The sequence below is a fragment of the Martes martes genome, assembly GCF_963455335.1.
Source record: "Martes martes genome assembly, chromosome: 4".
Classification (NCBI taxonomy): Eukaryota; Metazoa; Chordata; class Mammalia; order Carnivora; family Mustelidae; genus Martes; species Martes martes.
In genome coordinates this window covers 34221687-34239321 of record NC_137891.1, presented here as the reverse complement: position 1 = coordinate 34239321, position 17635 = coordinate 34221687, and the positions used below count along the sequence as shown (strand labels likewise).

The 17635-nt window shown below is 49.0% G+C and overlaps 1 protein-coding gene across 1 annotated transcript in view; it reads left to right on the top strand.

Annotated features, from left to right (window-relative positions):
• The window catches only part of BAALC (BAALC binder of MAP3K1 and KLF4), a gene marked incomplete at its 5' end in the record, with an annotated part of 85483 nt that extends 69453 nt beyond the window's left edge, over nucleotides 1-16030 (top strand). The window contains 2 exons of the mRNA XM_080802252.1: nucleotides 361-527; nucleotides 13683-16030. Of these exons, the coding sequence (XP_080658378.1) occupies nucleotides 361-527; nucleotides 13683-13793 (278 nt within the window). The 3' untranslated portion in view covers nucleotides 13794-16030. The remainder of the gene's footprint in view (nucleotides 1-360; nucleotides 528-13682) is intronic.
• Nucleotides 16031-17635: the final 1605 nt, after the last annotated feature.

Below are 17635 nucleotides of genomic sequence, written 5' to 3'. Positions count from 1 at the left end.
GTTAAGTAAAAGTTTCAGGTTGCAAAATTATTTTAAAATCTCGTTTTTGTTAAAAGAAAAAAATACACACAACAAGGGACACCTGGGTGCTCAGTCAAGTGTCTGAGTCTTGGTCTCAGAGTCATGAGTTCAAGCCCCACGTCGGGCTCCACACTGGGCATGGAGACTATATATATATATATATATATATATATATATTAAACCCCCCCCACACATGTTCTTTTGGAAAGGGTAATTCCACATGGTGGGATTGTGGTGATGTATTTCTTCTTTGTGGCTTTCCCCCCACACTCTGGGGAATTGTTTGCAGCATCTGTCATGTGTAAGACTCCAGTGTCGTCCTCTGCTTCCTTCCCCAAGGTGCGCTGGAAGATGGACTGTCCTCCAATGGTGTGCCCCGATCTACAGCCCCAGGTGGACTCTCCAACCCAGACAAGAAGATGAGCAGTGGGACCCAGTGCCCGAATCCCCAGAGCCTCAACTCAGGCCCTCTCACCCAGAAACAGAATGGCCTCCGGACCACGGAGGTAGGTCACAGCCACAGAACCCACTTGGTTCTGGAGAAGAGGGGAGAAGCTTGCTTCAGAACAGGGCCAAGCTGAGCTGGTACCCAAGGAAGGAGCAGTGACGCCTCACCTTACCAAAGGGAGATTTTTCTATTCAAAGCATGGGAAAACTGTTGCCAAGAAAATAGCAGGACCCCACTCCCACCCCATCCCTGCCTCAAGGGTCACTGTGTTTTGTTGAGTCAGCAGAAATGGGCCCTTGCTGTCTGCACTCTAAAGGAAGTGTGTGTTTGCTTAAATACAGCGTTGTTCCAGGCTCCCTTCAGCACAGCTCTCACCATCTTGACACCGAGGACTGTACTGGTCACAGGAACCAGTTTGGGGCCAGGCAGTGGGCAGGGCTCAGGGTTGGCAGGGAAGGAGAGAGAAGACCGGTGTGGTAGGAGTCAGGCCAGGCATTTTTACCTCACACCCTCTGCCCAGGCGGTCAGTGGGAGCGTCCCCAAGGGGGGCTGTCATTGCCAGATGTGGTGGTAGCATCACCCTCAGACTGTTAGGGTTGAAGAAGTGGTAAGGCTGCAGCACCACAGGCCGGCGGGCCTCCTTTGCGGTCTTTCCTTTCTCCCAGAGCTGATGTGGGGAAGCGCTCCCCCTGCTGGCCCTAGCTCCTCCCTCGGGAAAGACTGCCCCTGGTTGGCCCACCAGGGGTCTGCCTCCTCCTTCCACTCCCTCCCCCGCTTCCTCATCTGCACCAGCGCCCCCCCCCCCAAGGTCCACTGCTTCTCTGATGCTGATTTTCCAAACCCATGTCCCCCACTCTCCCCTGTCAAAATGTACTGGTCCTGTCTCCTCAGGCCGTTGCCACCTGTTTCCTGACGCTCCAGCTCGTTCTTTAATGATGGAATTCTTGCTCACTTGAGTGAGTTACCACCCTAATCCTTGGTTAGAAAACCTGTGGCAAATTCAGCTCTTACGCTTGTTAACTAAGTGGCCTGGCAGGAACCACTTAATCTCTCAGAGTCTCGGGCTCCTTATGCACACAATGGAAATAATAGCCCAGTGAGAGACCAGATGGGCCTGTTCTGTGTAAACGGAGAAGTGCCGTAAATCAGGCAGTGGAGATTAGCAGGGCATGGTTAGGCCCACAGCACCCAACAGGATGGAATGAAGCACTGACGGTGGCTCTTCAGACTCAGAAGAAAGACATGGAGAGGGAGGGGATTGACTTGAACTTGAGGGTGGCCCTCCTAGGGTCCTGGACTGCCTGCTCAGCCTGTGCATGAGCTGGCCTTCTAGAGACCTAAGCATCATTGCCTCCCCCCAGGGTAGGCCCCACAGAGCTAGGCTCAAAACCTGGGAGACTGCTTTAGCACAGGGCTTGACATCTGTCCCCGAGCCTCCTCCCCACACCTGTGCCCTCCCCCTTCAAGTCGGGCTGGGTTGTGGGGGACAGGAAGCAGCTCTGCCTGGTGTGTGGCATGATCCACACACACTGGCTTCCTGCCCCCCATCATTCATCCCTTTAAAATTGTGCTCTGCAATGTGCAAAGTGCTTTTAGGTCTGCTGGGGCATTAAATCCTCCCAGGAGCACTGTAAAGTAAGCATCGTCCCCAATTTATAGAAAAGGAAACTGATTCATTTGACTTAGGACATGAGTCGTCATGAGTCATTCATGTAAGTGCTGGAGGCGGGTGCCAGGGACTGGAACTTGAAACAGGCGACTATTATAAAAGACAGAGCATAGAGATGTGAACACTTTTTTACTGAAGAATAAGGTATTAGTCCTTTATGGCCACAGTAATGCTGCACACCAAAGCACACCAGCGTTCAGTGGCTTCCAACAATCTTATTTTTCCCGTCACAATCAGTTGCGAGTTGAGCGGCTAGGCCTGACTTCGGCACCAGGCTCTGCATTGTAGTTCAAGCTGTTGCATGTATATTATTTTGGGAATCAGTCCAGAAAAGCAGCATCTCTGAGGCATATCTTCTCACGACTGTGGTAGAAACCCAAGAGGGCAAAACCAAACTACGGGAACACATTTCACGTCTCTGCTCATGTCCTGGCAGCTAACCTCCTCTTGGCCCAAGTAGGTCACATGGACAAGCCCCCCATCAGGAGGACAAGGAAGTCCCGACTGGAGAGACAGCAAAGGATTGATTAAGGGCAGTCGCGCTGTCTACCACATGGAACGTGCATTCAGAAAAACGCCCAAGTCAGTCCTAAGCGCAATGAATCTTTACAAGACGACACAATGAAATCTTTACAAGGCGACACACCCACATAATCATTAGCCATGTGAAGCCCAGAACACTTTTCCATACCCCAGACATGTCCCTTGTGCCCCTCACCGTGGTGACTGGGATGAGCCAGTCACTGTCCACCTCTGCAGTCTAACCACTCTTCTGACATCTAGCATTCTAGGCCAGTGTGGTTTGTTTTGTAGACGTTTATAGATGGTGTCATATGGTGTGTGCTCTTTTGTGCTTGGCTGCTCATGTCCAGCATCAGGCCGGTGAGACTCATCTGCGTGGTTGTGAGGTGCATAGATGTGCTCATTTTCGTTTTACGTCTGTTCCATTATGTGAATGTAACCTTATTCCCTGTGAAGGACACTTGGGTTGTTTCTGGCTGGGCCATGGTGAACAATCAGCTGCTAACATTCGTGGGCATGCCTGCTGGTGGACGTTCATTTCTTTTCAGTATATTCCTAGGAGTAGAATTCCTGGCTCATGGGATGGGGATATATGCGACTTTTAGGGATACTGACAAATCATTTTCCACACTAACCAGCTTTACATGCTAACCAGCCGTGGATGAATTTCAGTTGTAGAACATTAGAATTTAAAGCCAGGAAGTTGGGCCGCCTGGGTGGCTCAGTCAGTTAAGCGACCAACTCTTGATTTTGGCTCAGGTCACGATCTCAGAGTCTTAGGATCGAGCCCTATGTCCGAGCTCAGTGGGGAGACTGCTTGTCCCACTCCTGTCCTCCCTTGCACATGCACTCTCTCTCTCTCTCTCTCTCAAATAAATACATAAAATCTTTAAAAAAAAAAAATAAAGCCAGAGAGTTGTACTTGGTCTTCCTTAGGCCTGTGACAGCAGCCTTGCAGGCAGACTGAGGATGCTAAGCACTTTGTTACAGTGTCTCACCCAATCCTCACAACAGCTGTAAAACACTGATACTGTCCGCCGCTGACAGATGAGAACGAAGACTCAGAGACAGCCGGGAAGCAGTTCCCCCGCCCCCACACACACGGAGGACACCACCACCACCACCACCACCACCCCGCCCCGGCAGCAGGGGACGTGAGGAGCTGTCCCACCAGCACAGCCCTGGGAGCAGTGGCCCCGCTGATCGGTCATCCACACAGGTGGTTTTCACAGTCCAGTGAGCCATGGCTGCGTCACAGCCACTTCCCAACAAGATCAGGGAGCAGGTGCTTCGGTCCCAAGTGTTCAGAAAGGAGCCGAAGTGCCTCAGTGGTCTTTGGGTCCTGGTGTCTCACCAGCCGCCAGGCGGCCCGCATCCCCAGAAGCCATGGCACAGGTTTCCTATCCACAGTGAGGTTTACGAGCCAAGCTTACCTCTCCCTGAAGCTCCTTTCAGCAGAGCTATCTCGTCCCCTCACAGCTTTCAGCAGTGAATCTGCTCAGGGAAAATTGTTTGCTTCCTAAACGCTCCAGGGCCTTCGATGGACCACCTCTTCCTCGCTGCCTGCCTGCACCCTGGGCTACAGCTTCCTGCATTTTCAGTGACCAGCTCAGGCAGTAGCCACTCGCCCCTTCCTCCTCCTCTGCTCCCCCAAGATGACCTCCTACCTTTCCACAGCACTCTCCTGTGCAACGTCCAGCCCCCAGGGTTACGGGGTTTGGGCATTTTTTTAAAAGATTTTTAAAATTTATTTATTTGACCCAAAGAGAGAGAGATCACAAGTAGGCAGAGAGGCAGGCAGAGAGAGAGGGGGAAACAGGCTCCCTGCCAAGCAGAAAGTCCAATGTGGGGCTCGATCCCAGGACCCTGGGATCATGACCTGAGCTGAAGGCAGAGGCTTAACCCACTGAGCCACCCAGGTGCCCCTGGGCTTTGGGCATTTTTAAAGAGCTTTCTTTCTCCAGAAGAACCATTCACGAAGCAGGCATCTCTAGGTACCTGTCTGCATCCCGATGGACAGAACAAGCCTGTGTGCTGAGGCAGTCCTTGTGAGGCCTGGAAAACGTTCTGCTTGGGTCCTGTAAGCACTCCGTGGATGCATTCATGTCCTATTCTTCCCCGGAGTGCCATCGAGGTGCCAGGCAGAGTTCTGATGCCACGGATCCGCGAGTGGAAAAGGAACACGTGTCCTGTGCGCTGAAGCGGCTGCCAGGTTTAGTGGGGGTGAGGCTGGGGCGTCAGATAATACAGGGTAAATGAACACAGGCTTCCCCGATTTGAGGTAGTGCTATTTATTTCAAGGAAATGAAAGGCCACATAGAGGGAATAGCAACTCCTCCCTTTCACAGAGATGCCTCCCCACAGTTCGGATTGCTTTCTGGAGGGTTCTGGGGACAGCTAAGGAATGGCTGTGAGCAGCAGCATCTTCTGTCCTGAGCCCTTCTGCACCTCATGCCCACCAGACAAACCATAGCTTCCTTCTTCCAGTTCCCTCGGCCCCTGTCTTCTGCCGCTTGAATAGGTGCTGAGTAGTGAAAGGAAGGTGAAAATAACGATATTGTGCAAACCGGAGCCATCTCGATGGAGACAGGGTCTTGATTTCTCTACTGTATCTTGATTTCCTCCAGTCACCTGGGGCCTTCCTGCAGCCCAGCACCCGAGCAATCCCTGCTGGGTCTCCTTCCCCCAGCCTCTTCCCTGAGCTTGACAAAAAACCCAGGAGGCAGCCCTACAGCCGCTGTTCTGTCCGGCTAATTAGTCATTCAGGAGCTCTGGGCTGTCTCCAGACACTTGCTCTCCAATCGGAGTGTACCTCTCCCTCAGCCCTAGGACTCCTGTTTTTCTCCCCAGAACTAGAACAAGTGTTCGGCCGAGGTAGAAATGTATGTGTGGATACAGCTCCGAGCAGGCGAGACTTGAGTGGGCGGCCGGCCTCCCGTGAGCCCGCCTGTCTTCGGAAGCTGCGTCACTGGGGGTGACTTTATTACTCTTGACCAAGGGGCCAGACCGTGCTGAAGAACGTGACCAGTGTCCGGACCGAATCTCCATGGAGGAGCTTCCTCGCTCGGCTCCCAAGCCCCGGAAGGACGGTGAAGCCTCACGGGGATGGCTCTGGCCAAAGAGGGAGGCCTGATCCAGAAGGGAGGACGGGATAAGCCCAGAATTGCTCCTGGGTGGTGGTGATAGGAGATATGTGAGAAGAGCATAACAAAACAAAATAAAAACACGGCAAAACAAAAACATGACGTTAAAAGACCTTTAGATAAATAGTGAGTCTTGGGGCACCAAACAAAAGAAACCGTTGAGGAAAACTAGAGAGGGAGACCTGTCTTCAGGAGGCACTTTGATGCACATTGTAGTTTGAGCCTGGGAAAAGGAGGCGATGTAGCAGTATAGGGCTGGGGTGTGTGTGTGTGTGTGTGTGTGTAGTGATTTCCACTACCTCCATATATGCCACTATCTGCTGCCTGCCACCTTACATACAGGAGGAATCGCAAGACTCACTATTCTTTTTTTTTTTTTTTTCAGTTTTTTTTTTTTAAGATTTTATTTATATGACGGAGAGAGAGAGACAGTGAGAGAGGGAACACAAGCAGGGGGAGTAGGAGAGGGAGAAGCAGGCTTGCGCTCATTAGGGAGCCCCATCTGGGGCTCGATCCCAGGACACTGGGATCATGACCTGAGCTGAAGGCAGACGCGTAAGGACTGAGCCACCCAGGCACTCCGTTTTTTGTGTTTTTTTTTTTTAAGCTTTTATTTATTTATTTGGCAGAGAGGGATGAAGGGAGAGAGTAGCAGAGGGAGAGGGAGAAGCAGGCTCCCCGCTGAGCAGGAAGCCCAACATGGGGCTCCATCCCAGGACCTGGGATCATGACCTGAGCTCAAGGTAGATTCTTAGCCAACTGAGCCACCCGGGCGCCCCAAGATGCACTATTTATCTAAAGGTCTGAAGAAACACCAATCTGATGAGAAGACTCTCAGGGCAGAGACTTCCTTATTCTTTATGCCCTTGGCCTCCGAGCCTGCTTCAGGGTTGTGAACCTAGTACGCACTCACTCACTGCTTGGGACCTTCCTGACATCTCAGCATCGGAGAAATCCTTGACTGGGTCTCCTGGATCAATGGAGTGAGGCTGGCCTGGCACTTCACTAGGATTTGGAAGGCTTCCCACAGCACCGCTCCCTCCCCGCCCCCCTCCAGCACCCATAATATGATTGATGACTCCTCTGTGGGATCCCCAGTGCTTTTCTCAAGCAGGTTCTGCTGCCTTCCTAGTGTTTGATCTATAAGAGGTTCAAGTTGAAAAGCAACAACTCCTTTTGGCACTCCCTACCGAATAGATCTAAACCCCTGCTCTGAGTAGCCTAAGTGAGTACAGGGGATAATGCTGCTGTGGGCACAGGATTTGCTCCAGGCTTGGTAAATTCTGGAGAGTTTTGCCTGAGGCAGGACCTGACCCCTGCCTTTGGAGCCTAGCATCCTAGCCCTGGGTGGGGTTGCTGTGATCAAATATTTCCTAATGACCTCAAACGAATGCCATGAAGCAGCAGCAAATAAAATCACAGAATTTGGAAAGAGCTAGATGTTATTGTCTGTCTCCCTTTAATAGGGCTTGATTGAAAAGAAGAAAAATGTCTTGAGTTGCAGGTGACAAGGCTGTCTTTAATCTTTGGGGAAGAAGGAAGGGGAACTGATACTTTCAGTGGCCACTATGAGCCAGCCACACTGCATATGGCATCATCTTTAGCCCTCACTCTAAGGGGAAGGCAGCATTTCCCACTCAGGAAAACAGGCTCAGAAAGGTTAGGTATTTGGCCAACATGACACAGGGAATAGTGATGTGGCTGTGTTAGACTTAAAACCCAGATCTGTCTGCCTCCAAACCCCATGTTCTTCCTTCCCATTACCAAAAACAAAACAGTGGAAAATTCAGAGTAAGCTTTGGCAGAGTTGTGGGAGGCTGGATGTGGGACCCGGGTCCACCGTCTTTACATTTCAACGCACCGCCTACATTGACATTGGCCTTGGGCAAGTTATGTTGGCTTGAGTGACTTCCACTGCCTCTTGGGAAAGGGAGGGCAGCACCACTTCTGGCTGTCTCTCAGGGACGGCATAAGAAACAGTCAGTTGTAAGCAAAATGTAAATACCGCAGGGAAGTTCTAGGGCAGGGCAGTGCAAACAGGTGTGCTATTCCCAGGACATTTTGTGTCTTCTTTCTGCAGATTTCTTTCTTTCTTTCTTTTCTTTTTTAAGATTTTACTTATTTATTTGACAGACAGAGATCACAAGTAGGCAGAGAGGCAGACAGAGAGAGAGAGGAAGCACCAGGACCCTGAGATCATGACATCAGCCAAAGGCAGAGGCTTAACCCACTGAGCTACACAGGTGCCCCTGAAGATTTCTTTTCATACATGTGTTCACCAAGTTATTTGTTGGGTGTCTATTACATGATAGGCACTAAATTACATTCTGGGGCTATATTCTGGTGAACACAACACACTGGGTCCCTACCTTCTGGAAGATTATAATCTGTTGATGTAGAAAATATGCAAGTAAACAAGCATATATATAATCCAAACCATGGTTAAGGCCAGGAAGGAAGTAAAGAATACTGGGAGAGAGAAATCATTAGCTGTGGTTACCCCTGGGGAAAGCACAAAGCATGGGAACAATGTTACTTTTCATTGTGCCTTCTCTACTCCTTGAATTTCTTTTACCATAATCATGTATTGGTTTTATAAATAAAAAACACAGTTGTAGAAAATTGATGTCTGCTAAATCATAATCTCAGTAAACTTTGCTTTTCTTCGTTGGTGTGAGGAACTGTGAAAAGGTTCAGTGATCCCGTGTTAGGTATAGATATATTTGTGGGGTCAAGTAAAGTTGAGAACATTTGTATTCCCATTTTGGGGGAGGCATGAGAATCAGTGAGCAGACTCAGCTGCACCCCCGAGTCCAGGTGCCCCTGGAAAAGCCATGGCTACCCCCACTTCCACAGAGAACGAGCTGGGTCATCAACCTTCTAAACCTCACAAGAAATAGGTTCGGGGTGCCTGGGTGGCTCAGAGGGTTAAGCCTCTGCCTTCAGCTCAAGTCATGATCTCAGGGTCCTGGGATCAAGCTCCCCAATCTCTCTGCTCTCTGCTCAGCGGGGAGCCTGCTCTCTGCCCCCCACCCCTGCCCAGCCTGCCTGCCTCTCTGCCTACTTGTGATCTCTCTCTCTCTCTCTCTCTGTCAAATAAATAAATAAAATCTTAAAAAAAAAAAAAAAGAAAAAGAAAAAGAAAGAAAGAAACAGGTTCATCCGGGTTCAAGGCTACCAGGAAGTTATCAGTCAGTCTGGTTACCCTTGAGAAATGGCAGCCGATAAATTACTTTTAATTAAAAAGGCAGTATCAAGAGGACCCAAATCCATGATTCACAGAGTTCTAAACCTACAGAAATGAAAATGAGGCAGAGGGAAGAATAGAAAAGCTGTAAAGCTGAGTGAGAAACAAGAGGGGGCCTGTTAACAAGAGTCAGTGGTGATAAAGCTCAGAAAGCAAGAATTTTAGAAGTGGAAGAAGGATTGAATGAGCAGAGAGCCACAGAGGAGAAAGGTGCCAAATAGGTTTCTCTCCTCACTGAGTTGCGAACCAGAAGATTTTTTTAAAAGCCAGTAATTGCAAATGGGACGTGATTTCTTTTCCTGTAGTTAAATAAAGGGAATGGGATGTGAAATAAAAAGGTTTGGCTGGCTGAGAAGCCCCTCAGAGGGGAAAATGCCTCTTCTACACACTGCTTGAGGAAGCAAATGGGATAATAATCGTTCCTCCTTTTTTTTTTTTTTAAAGATTTTATTTTATTTATTTGACAGAGAGAGAGAGAGAATCACAAGTAGGCAGAGCAGCAGGCAGAGAGAGAGGGAGAAGCAGGCTCCCCGCCGAGCAGAGAGCCCGATGCGGGGCTCGATCCCAGGACCCTGTGATCATGACCCGAGCCGAAGGCAGAGGCTTAACCCACTGAGCCACCCAGGTGCCCCATAATCGTTCCTCCTATCCAGAGAGTTCTTCTCTTGTAGGAGGGCAATGCAACTTCTCAAGAGGGCTTCTAGAGAAAATAATCTGGCATTGTAGTTCTCTTTCTCCCTCTCAGTTGGGCTTGAAATCTGAGATTTCCGGGGCGCCTGGGTGGCTCAGTTGGTTAAGCGGCTTCCTTTGGCTCAGGTCGTGATCCCGGGGTTCTGGGATCGAGCCCCGCATCAGGCTCCCTGCTCAGCGGGAGCCTGCTTCTCCCTCTCCCTCTGCCTCCCGCTCTGCCTACTTGTGCTCTCTATCCCTCTGTCAAATAAATAAATAAAACCTTAAAAAGAAAGAAAGAAAGAAATCTGAGATTTCCAAGTTGTAACTGGATTCCGGCAATGACCGACCCTGTGAGGGTCTGCGCTGTTGTGTGTGGGAGGTTGACTTTCTGTGGATGTCTCCGACTGGAAAGGTGCTTCCAGGAGAATGCCTTGTTCTGTGTTTTTTTGTTGTTGTTGTTTTTTTTGTTTTAAGACTTTTTTTTTCAAGCTTTCTTTTTTTTTTTTTTTTAAGATTTTATTTATTTATTTGACAGACAGAGATCACAAGTAGGCAGAGAGGCAGGCAGAGAGAGAGGGAGGAAGCAGGCTCCCTGCTGAGCAGAGAGCCCGATGTGGGTCTCGATCCCAGGACCCTGGGATCATGACCTGAGCCGAAGGCAGAGGCTTTAACCCACTGAGCCACCCAGGCGCCCCTGCCTTGTTCTGTTTAACTGGGTAGGGTTCATACAGCGTAATTCTTGGAAAGTGGACTCATTTATGGCTTAGAGCCTGGACCCATCACTGGAGTACAGAACTCCGGTGGCCCTTTATCCACATGTGGGTCCTGCAGGCTTACGGTAGGTGTTGTTTAGAAGTAGCAGGAGCAAGAGCCATAGTTCTGGTAGAATAAGGTGATTTCCAGTTGAAATTCAGAATGTTCGACATCATCATTTTGCAAATAAAATTAATGACAGCTCTAACTGGGCTGACCGACTGTGCTGGTTTGCGGGGGCCTAAGCGGGTTCCCAGGATGGAGAACTTCCGGTTTTAAAACGGGCCAATCTTGGGCCAACTGGGAAAAGTTGGTCACCTCATTAATGTGGAGTGATGTGCTTAATTCTCTCAAAAAGCCCCACAAAGAATCAGGCATTATTGCCCCATGTTTCAGGTAAGGGAACTGAGACTCAGAGGTTAAAGCAACGTGTCTCGCAGCAGCTAACTGGTGACAGAGCCTTGCCCTGAGTGTCCCTCTGTGGGCCCCAAAGCTTGCGCCCTAAATGCCGCCACTAGAGGGGCTTGGGATATATGGAGTTAAGAAACTGCCTAAAGAAAAAACAGAAATTGCCCCATTGTGCTTGAGATTAAAGCCATACATATCCTATGGCTGTTCTGGGAACAACTATTTTGTAGCTTTGGACCCTCAAACGGGCGAGGAAATGAAGAATCAGCCAACTATTGAATTTTTGCTTATATTTTTAAGCTTAGAAAAGCAGACTAAAATATAGAGCAGAGCATTTTCTGTGTATAATCTATAACAACCTTTTGTGAAGTCTTGCCAGTAACTCTACAGAAAAGCAGTTACACTATTTGGAAAGTTTACATTTCCATTCTGGAGAGCTCTCTTACTGCCTACTGGTTTGAGGGGAAGGTTGCTGTCAAATAAAGCCTCTGTGTCTCCATGCCGGGTCCGCCACGCTGGTGCAGCAACGCCCGAAATGCAAAGCAGATGGAAACGGCCTTGTAATTGTCGCACTTTTCTTTAGAAGACAAAATTGGTTGTGGGATTTCAGGAGTTCTCTGCTTTTAGGGGAAAAGAAACCCATCAAAGTCACCGCTTGCCCTGGTGCCAGTTCAGTCTTGGAAGAGCTGAGAAGACTAAATCCTTAAAACAGCATTGACTTCTGGTTGCTCAGACAAGGGCGCTTTGGCAAATGCAGTGTGCTCATTCATTCATTCATCCACTAGTTCAACCAAACTCCAGTGGAGAGAGCCTGCTCCATCAGACGCTGCTAGGCCCTGGGATCATAAAGAGGAGAACAGTGAAGTCCTAGCTCCTGACATCAACGGAAAGGACTGAAATTGTATGTAGTCAAAATTATCCCTTAAATGCCCCGCAGATCACCCATAAATTACTCTTAGGTCAGGTTCCCTAGAAGCGGAGCCTGAGAAGAGGATTCTTGGGCAAACCGTTGATGGAACGAGTTGTCTCAGGTGAAGCCCGTATGGTAGTCAGGGAAGCAGGAGGGTCAGAGGACCCAGTTCAGCAAATGCGTGAGCTTGGCTGAATCCCACAAGGGGTCTGATCCCACGGGGGTTCTGGAGCATGAAGATGTTCTAGGTTTAAAATCCCTCGAAGCAGAATGGCCAGTCTTTTGTATCCCTGACAATCAGACATTGGCTTTGGGCTGCCTCCAGGAATCAAGGTGTGACCTCTGTCACATTTCTGGGCCAGGTGGCTCCAATCAGATGAAGGCAATTCTCAAAACCGCTTGCTGCCCACATTCACAGCAGTCGGGGGATGGATGCCCCAGGCATGTAAAGAGAATCTGGAGGGGGCATCACCAGCACCTGCCACACAGCATTTGTGTGACAGGTTACAAACTGCATATCACTTAGTAAATCAAACAGGCCAGTTTCTTTTTCTCCAGTGGCCCTATAGTCCACCATGTCTTTGGATGCATTATGGATAAAGTAGTTAGCTTTATTCAGGGGCCATATTATATTAAGAATGTGCATCAATCCACACTCACGCCCAGTATGGGGAGATGCTCCCTCAGGTGTGACATTGAGATGCTCATTGGGCATCAGCCCCTGTGGAGAGGAGGGATGGAAGCAGAAGTGGCCAGGGGACAAGGTGAGCCAGCCAGATGTGGGCCTAGCAGCAGCTGACCCCACCCCATGGGGAGCTCTAGAGCCCAGTGGCTTGTCAGAGCTGGCCTGCTTTGTGCCAAAAGGGCCAAATGTTTGTACCCCCGCATTGGGCCACCATGGCAAGGGCAGGACCCGGGGTGAGGTGGCTTTCTGCAGCTGAGCACCCCACGGGGACATCCGGAAGGGATTTACTGACTGCACTCCCAGGAGCCAGGCAGCAGGTCCCCATGGCTGGGGACTGGGCAGCGCCCGTCTCTGTCCATCCACTGTGGAGACAACTCCCAGGACCCTCTCATGCTCACTCCAAGCATACCGTTGAGCAGAATGGGCACAAGATCACTCCCCACTAGTTGAAGTTTACTCTTGAGGTGGGACACCTGTAGTTGAAGAACCTACAGTTTAGTCCGTGCTTTAGTATTTAGTATGAACGCTGGACTGTTATCATTGGCTTATCTTCACTTCGAAGTGGATAATCTGTCTTACTTTTTACTTACTAAATCTTTTTGTGGTTTTTTTTTTTTTTTGTAGTGACAGGCATTATGCTGAGTACCCTAATGCATGACCTTATTTAATCCTTACAATAATCTGGTGAGGTAGGTACTGTTATTATTCCCTATTTTACAGATGAGAAAACTGAGGGTTAGGTTAGAAAAAACTTGCTCCTAGTGAATTGTCTAGTCAGCATTTGAACCACAAAGTCTTGCTCCAAAGCTCTGCGCCTTCACTGTTTTACTAAAGCAAACAGAGGAGCCTTTCACAGTACCCTCGGACGGACCTTCGCCAGTCAGTGCATTCATTCAATCAACAGTGTTTTACTGAGCATGCCTGATGCTAGGCTCTGTGCTAGGTCAGCATTAGAGTTTCAACAGAGAAAGCTTTGAAAAGGAGTTATATGCATGTGTTCTAGCGGGAGCTTTGAAAGAGGGTTATATGCATGTGTTCTAGTGGGTTCTTCTTCCTGCCTCTGTGCACGTGCACACGTGTGTGTGTGTGTGTGTGTGTGTGTGTGTGTGTGTGTGTGCATGCGTGCACGTAACAATCTCAAGAGATGAATGCAAATTTGGGTATTTTCTACTAACTCAGTTCATAATGTTAAACTTTTTAACAGGCTAAGAGAGACGCTAAGCGAATGTCTGCAAAAGAAGTCACCATTAATGTTCCAGACAGCATCCGACAGGTGGACAGAAACCGAAGAATGGCGAAGAACTGCGTTAACTAGCAGGGCAGATGGACTTCTCTGTGCCCTCCACGTGTTGGACCCCACCAAGGAGACTCGAAGAAGTGAGTGGCCCTTGCTGGATGTGTAGAACGCGGCTGCCTTGAGAGACTGTACTTGGCAGCTCAGTGGCTGCCTGGGCTTTGGGGACGTTCCCAGCCTCCCACTTACCTCGTAGTAGCTGTATCGCACAGCACTTGCATAGGGTACCAAGCTGCAAACGTGCGATTTGCCTCTTTGCAGCTCCTGCAGTGTGGTTTGCTGTAAAAGTGGTGAGTGCAGCCACAGGGGGGCGGCTGAAACAAAGTAGGAATAGGTTCCCTGGTGAGAGATGCTCCCGTGGGTTCTAAGCGCTCCTGCCCGGGGTCATATGCGCTGTTTTGGGTCAGCTTATTCTTTCATTCTTTCTTCCTTTCTGAATACTGCTATCAGAATACTGAATACTGCATTCACTTAAAAGTTGTCTTTCACTTGACTGCAAATCCAGATATCGGAGAATTGAGACCCAGGAAGACTCGCAGCTCTTCTTGTTTCCTTAGCTCAGTAGGAGACAGATGCAGATCCCGTTTCACACCAACTAACCCCCCCCCCCAACACCCACAGCGTGTTTTGGGAGCTCTCTCCATGAGGCAGTCACACTCATTCCTCAACAGCCTTCCATGTCCCCCCCCCCCCAATCCCAGTGTCCACATCACCCTCCATACTGCAGTATCGCTGTCACCATGGTCCACGCACCCAACCTAGGACGCCCCCCAGGGCTCAGCCACACGCTGCACGTGTGGAGTTTTCCAGGTCACTCTGGGTTCTTCCGGGTTTCTTCTCTCCCGGTGGGTCATTTGCAACTGTTGATCAAAGCACGGACACAGCTCACAAGAAGAAGATGACCCAGAACCCATCAGCAGCACTCACGGCTTCGCTCTGGCCTCTCGGACACAGCGTCAGGACGTGCCTCCTGCTGTCTGTGAAGGAATCGCCTTAGAAAGCCCGGCCCTGGTTGCTGTACATTCGCGTTGACATGAGACTGATGTGCACCGTGCTAATCAGAGGCGGGAAAAAACATCTTGGTAGATTAAAGTTATCTAACGTTTCTTTAAACATGTTAAGGTGGAACTATCTTTCTCCAGAGTAACGTAACATGATTTTTAAAGGACTGTTAACACACCTGGATTGGGAAAGGTAGGACTAAAGGTGTATCAGACGATACCAATAAACTCCCTGTTTAGCAGAAAGAGGCAGCCTGATGGTGTGTGTTTATATAATATGGCCCAGAGAATTGACATGCCTAGATTAAAATTTAGAAACTCGGCCTCATTTCTTGCCAATTTTTTTACAACTCAAACACGAGCACATGGTACCCCTCCCTCCCTCCCTCCTTCCTTCCTTCCATAGACTGTGCATTTATTCATTTAACATTAAATACCAACCCTGCACCAGGCACATTGTTGATGCTAAGAGATTTGGAGTCTGGCTGGTCACGCTTGTACGTCCTGAATCTAACAGCAGACTTAATAACTAGGGGATGACCTTCGACCCTAAGGTATAATTGTGAATCTTTGCACAGTGGAACTCACTTTTACATTCAGAATAGGTTTCTCTCTTAAACCCTGGATCTGGGTGTTCTCCTGATCACTGCACAAGCCTTTACCCTACGCAAAACTAGTTTTTTCCCAAACCTCTGTCGTTTTGTGGTTCTTTGAGAAAGGGCTTTTAGGGAACTTCATGTTCTAAAAATGAAAAAATAATGATAAAATAAAAGCAAAACCTGTGAATCCTGTGGCCCCACTGGCATTACTCAGCAGGAGCCCCCAACTGCCAAAGGTTGGAATTGATCCTGCAAGTTCAAGGGCTCATTCTCGCAGGGCATGCGTGTCGTGTTTGTGTGGGATGTTCCTGCCCCTGTCATGTGCTGTCAGTCGTGGACGACACCAGTTTCTCTTCCCATCCTTGTTTTTGCATCACTGAACTGCAAGTCGCTTGGAATTTAACTCGAGAGGGTGTCTCTGTTTCATATAGAAATAAGGTCTCACTCCTGGGGGAGAAGGGAATGAGGGGCAGGTAGGAGCTGCCCCTCCGTGGAACAATCTGGATCTCACAAAGATAGTGACCAGAAGTTCAACCACGCTGCTGGAAATTCACCTGGCAACTATTTCGTGTGTGTATGATACAAGAACTGATTCTCACGATCCTATTAACCTCACACTTTCTATTGCAAAGTTTGTGTCAATAAAGTCATCAATTTCAAACATATGGACAATACAGAGAGTCTTTACTGGAAGCTAAAATTTGTATTTAGGGCTGTTCAGATTTTTCCTTCTTTGATAGAAAGGTCTTTCATACACGTGATCTCTGTGAACCCTTCAAAAAGCCTTATGAATTAGGTAAGGAGACCACTATTCTCCAATGGACAGTTACAAAAGTATTTATAGTCACTCAACTAGTAAGCAATGGAGCAGGGGCTCAAGGGAAGAATGCTGCCTGCAAATCCAGTGGTTTTTCCAATATATAGCGTGGTCCTTTCCTGGCAAGAAGGTCTAACGTGCCTGGGAGACGGAGCCGTTTCACAAAGTCTGAGAGGAAGACGAGCCCCAGTCTGAGGGGGTGCCAGCAGTGACTGGGGAGGGCTGGTGAACTTGCGGAGTTTGGGTCTGGCCCAGGCTTCCTTATCCCTCCTGAGAGGGCGAACCTGACCTAGTGTGAGAGGGCACCTTTGGTGAAGGTCAGAAAGAGGAGAGACCTCACGATTTAGAGGAGCTTGAAATCGCATCCGTCGGAAGAGATGCTAAGACCTCAAGGTGAGAGCAGTGGGGGCAGCAAGGGACCTCCTGGAGCTGCCCACGCCCCAAGTGCTCCTTGGGTGCACAGGCCAAGGACTGTACGTCCCCACCCTTTCCTGCCACCACCTCTACAGTGCTCCCCGCTACCCCAGGCTACCTGAACACACTTCTGTTGGGACTCCCTTTTGAAGCCCTATTAACCTTCACCTGCTTATGACCCTCACCAGCCCCACTCACTGGCTACCTGACCTGCCACAAAGATGTATCTCATCCATGTTTGCTCCCCCAACAGGGTTTACAAACAGCAGCTCCTCTGCTGAACCAGACGGCAGACATGCTCTGTTTGCCTGTCATGCTGTTAAAACCCAAGAGTTTCACAGAAAAAAACAGCTCCGATATCCATCTTCCCCTTTTTCCTTAGCTGGGCCCATGTCCACTTAGAAAAAAAGGTTCTATTTTTCAGCCTCCTTTGCAGCTAGGAGTAGCTGTACGACTTATTTCTGGCCAATGAAATGAAATAATAGTGGGGCATAGAAGTTTCCAAGAAGTCTCCTTGTATAAGAATAGTCAGGCCCTTTCTTTTCTCCTTTTCCTTCCTGCATCCTGGAATGCGGAGGTAATGGCTGGCGCTATAGCCATCTGCTGGGTCATGAGGTGACCTTGAGAATGGAAGCCATGCTGACCTAAGCAATAAATTAGAAATTTAGGTCCCTCATTCCACTGAGCCTCCATGAGTCTAGGATTGCACACCCCAGACCTCTTTCTGTGAGAAAGAAATATGCTTCTACCTCATTTAAGCTACTGTTTCAAGTCATTACAACCAAACCCAATTCTAATGGATATGCAAACTTCATCTTCTTTTGAAAACTTGGGAGATCTTACACCCCTGGATGCTACTGTCATTCAGCCAGAGTTGGCTGAACAGATAAGACTACATTAGCTGACGTTATGAGGTCTCTAGATTGTCATGGCTCCCATCACTTATTGTGGCTTACACACGGAAGCCTCCAGATTGGTGTCACCTGCCTGAACCCTGAGACATTGGCCTTTGTAACTCTTGCTCTAAATTGT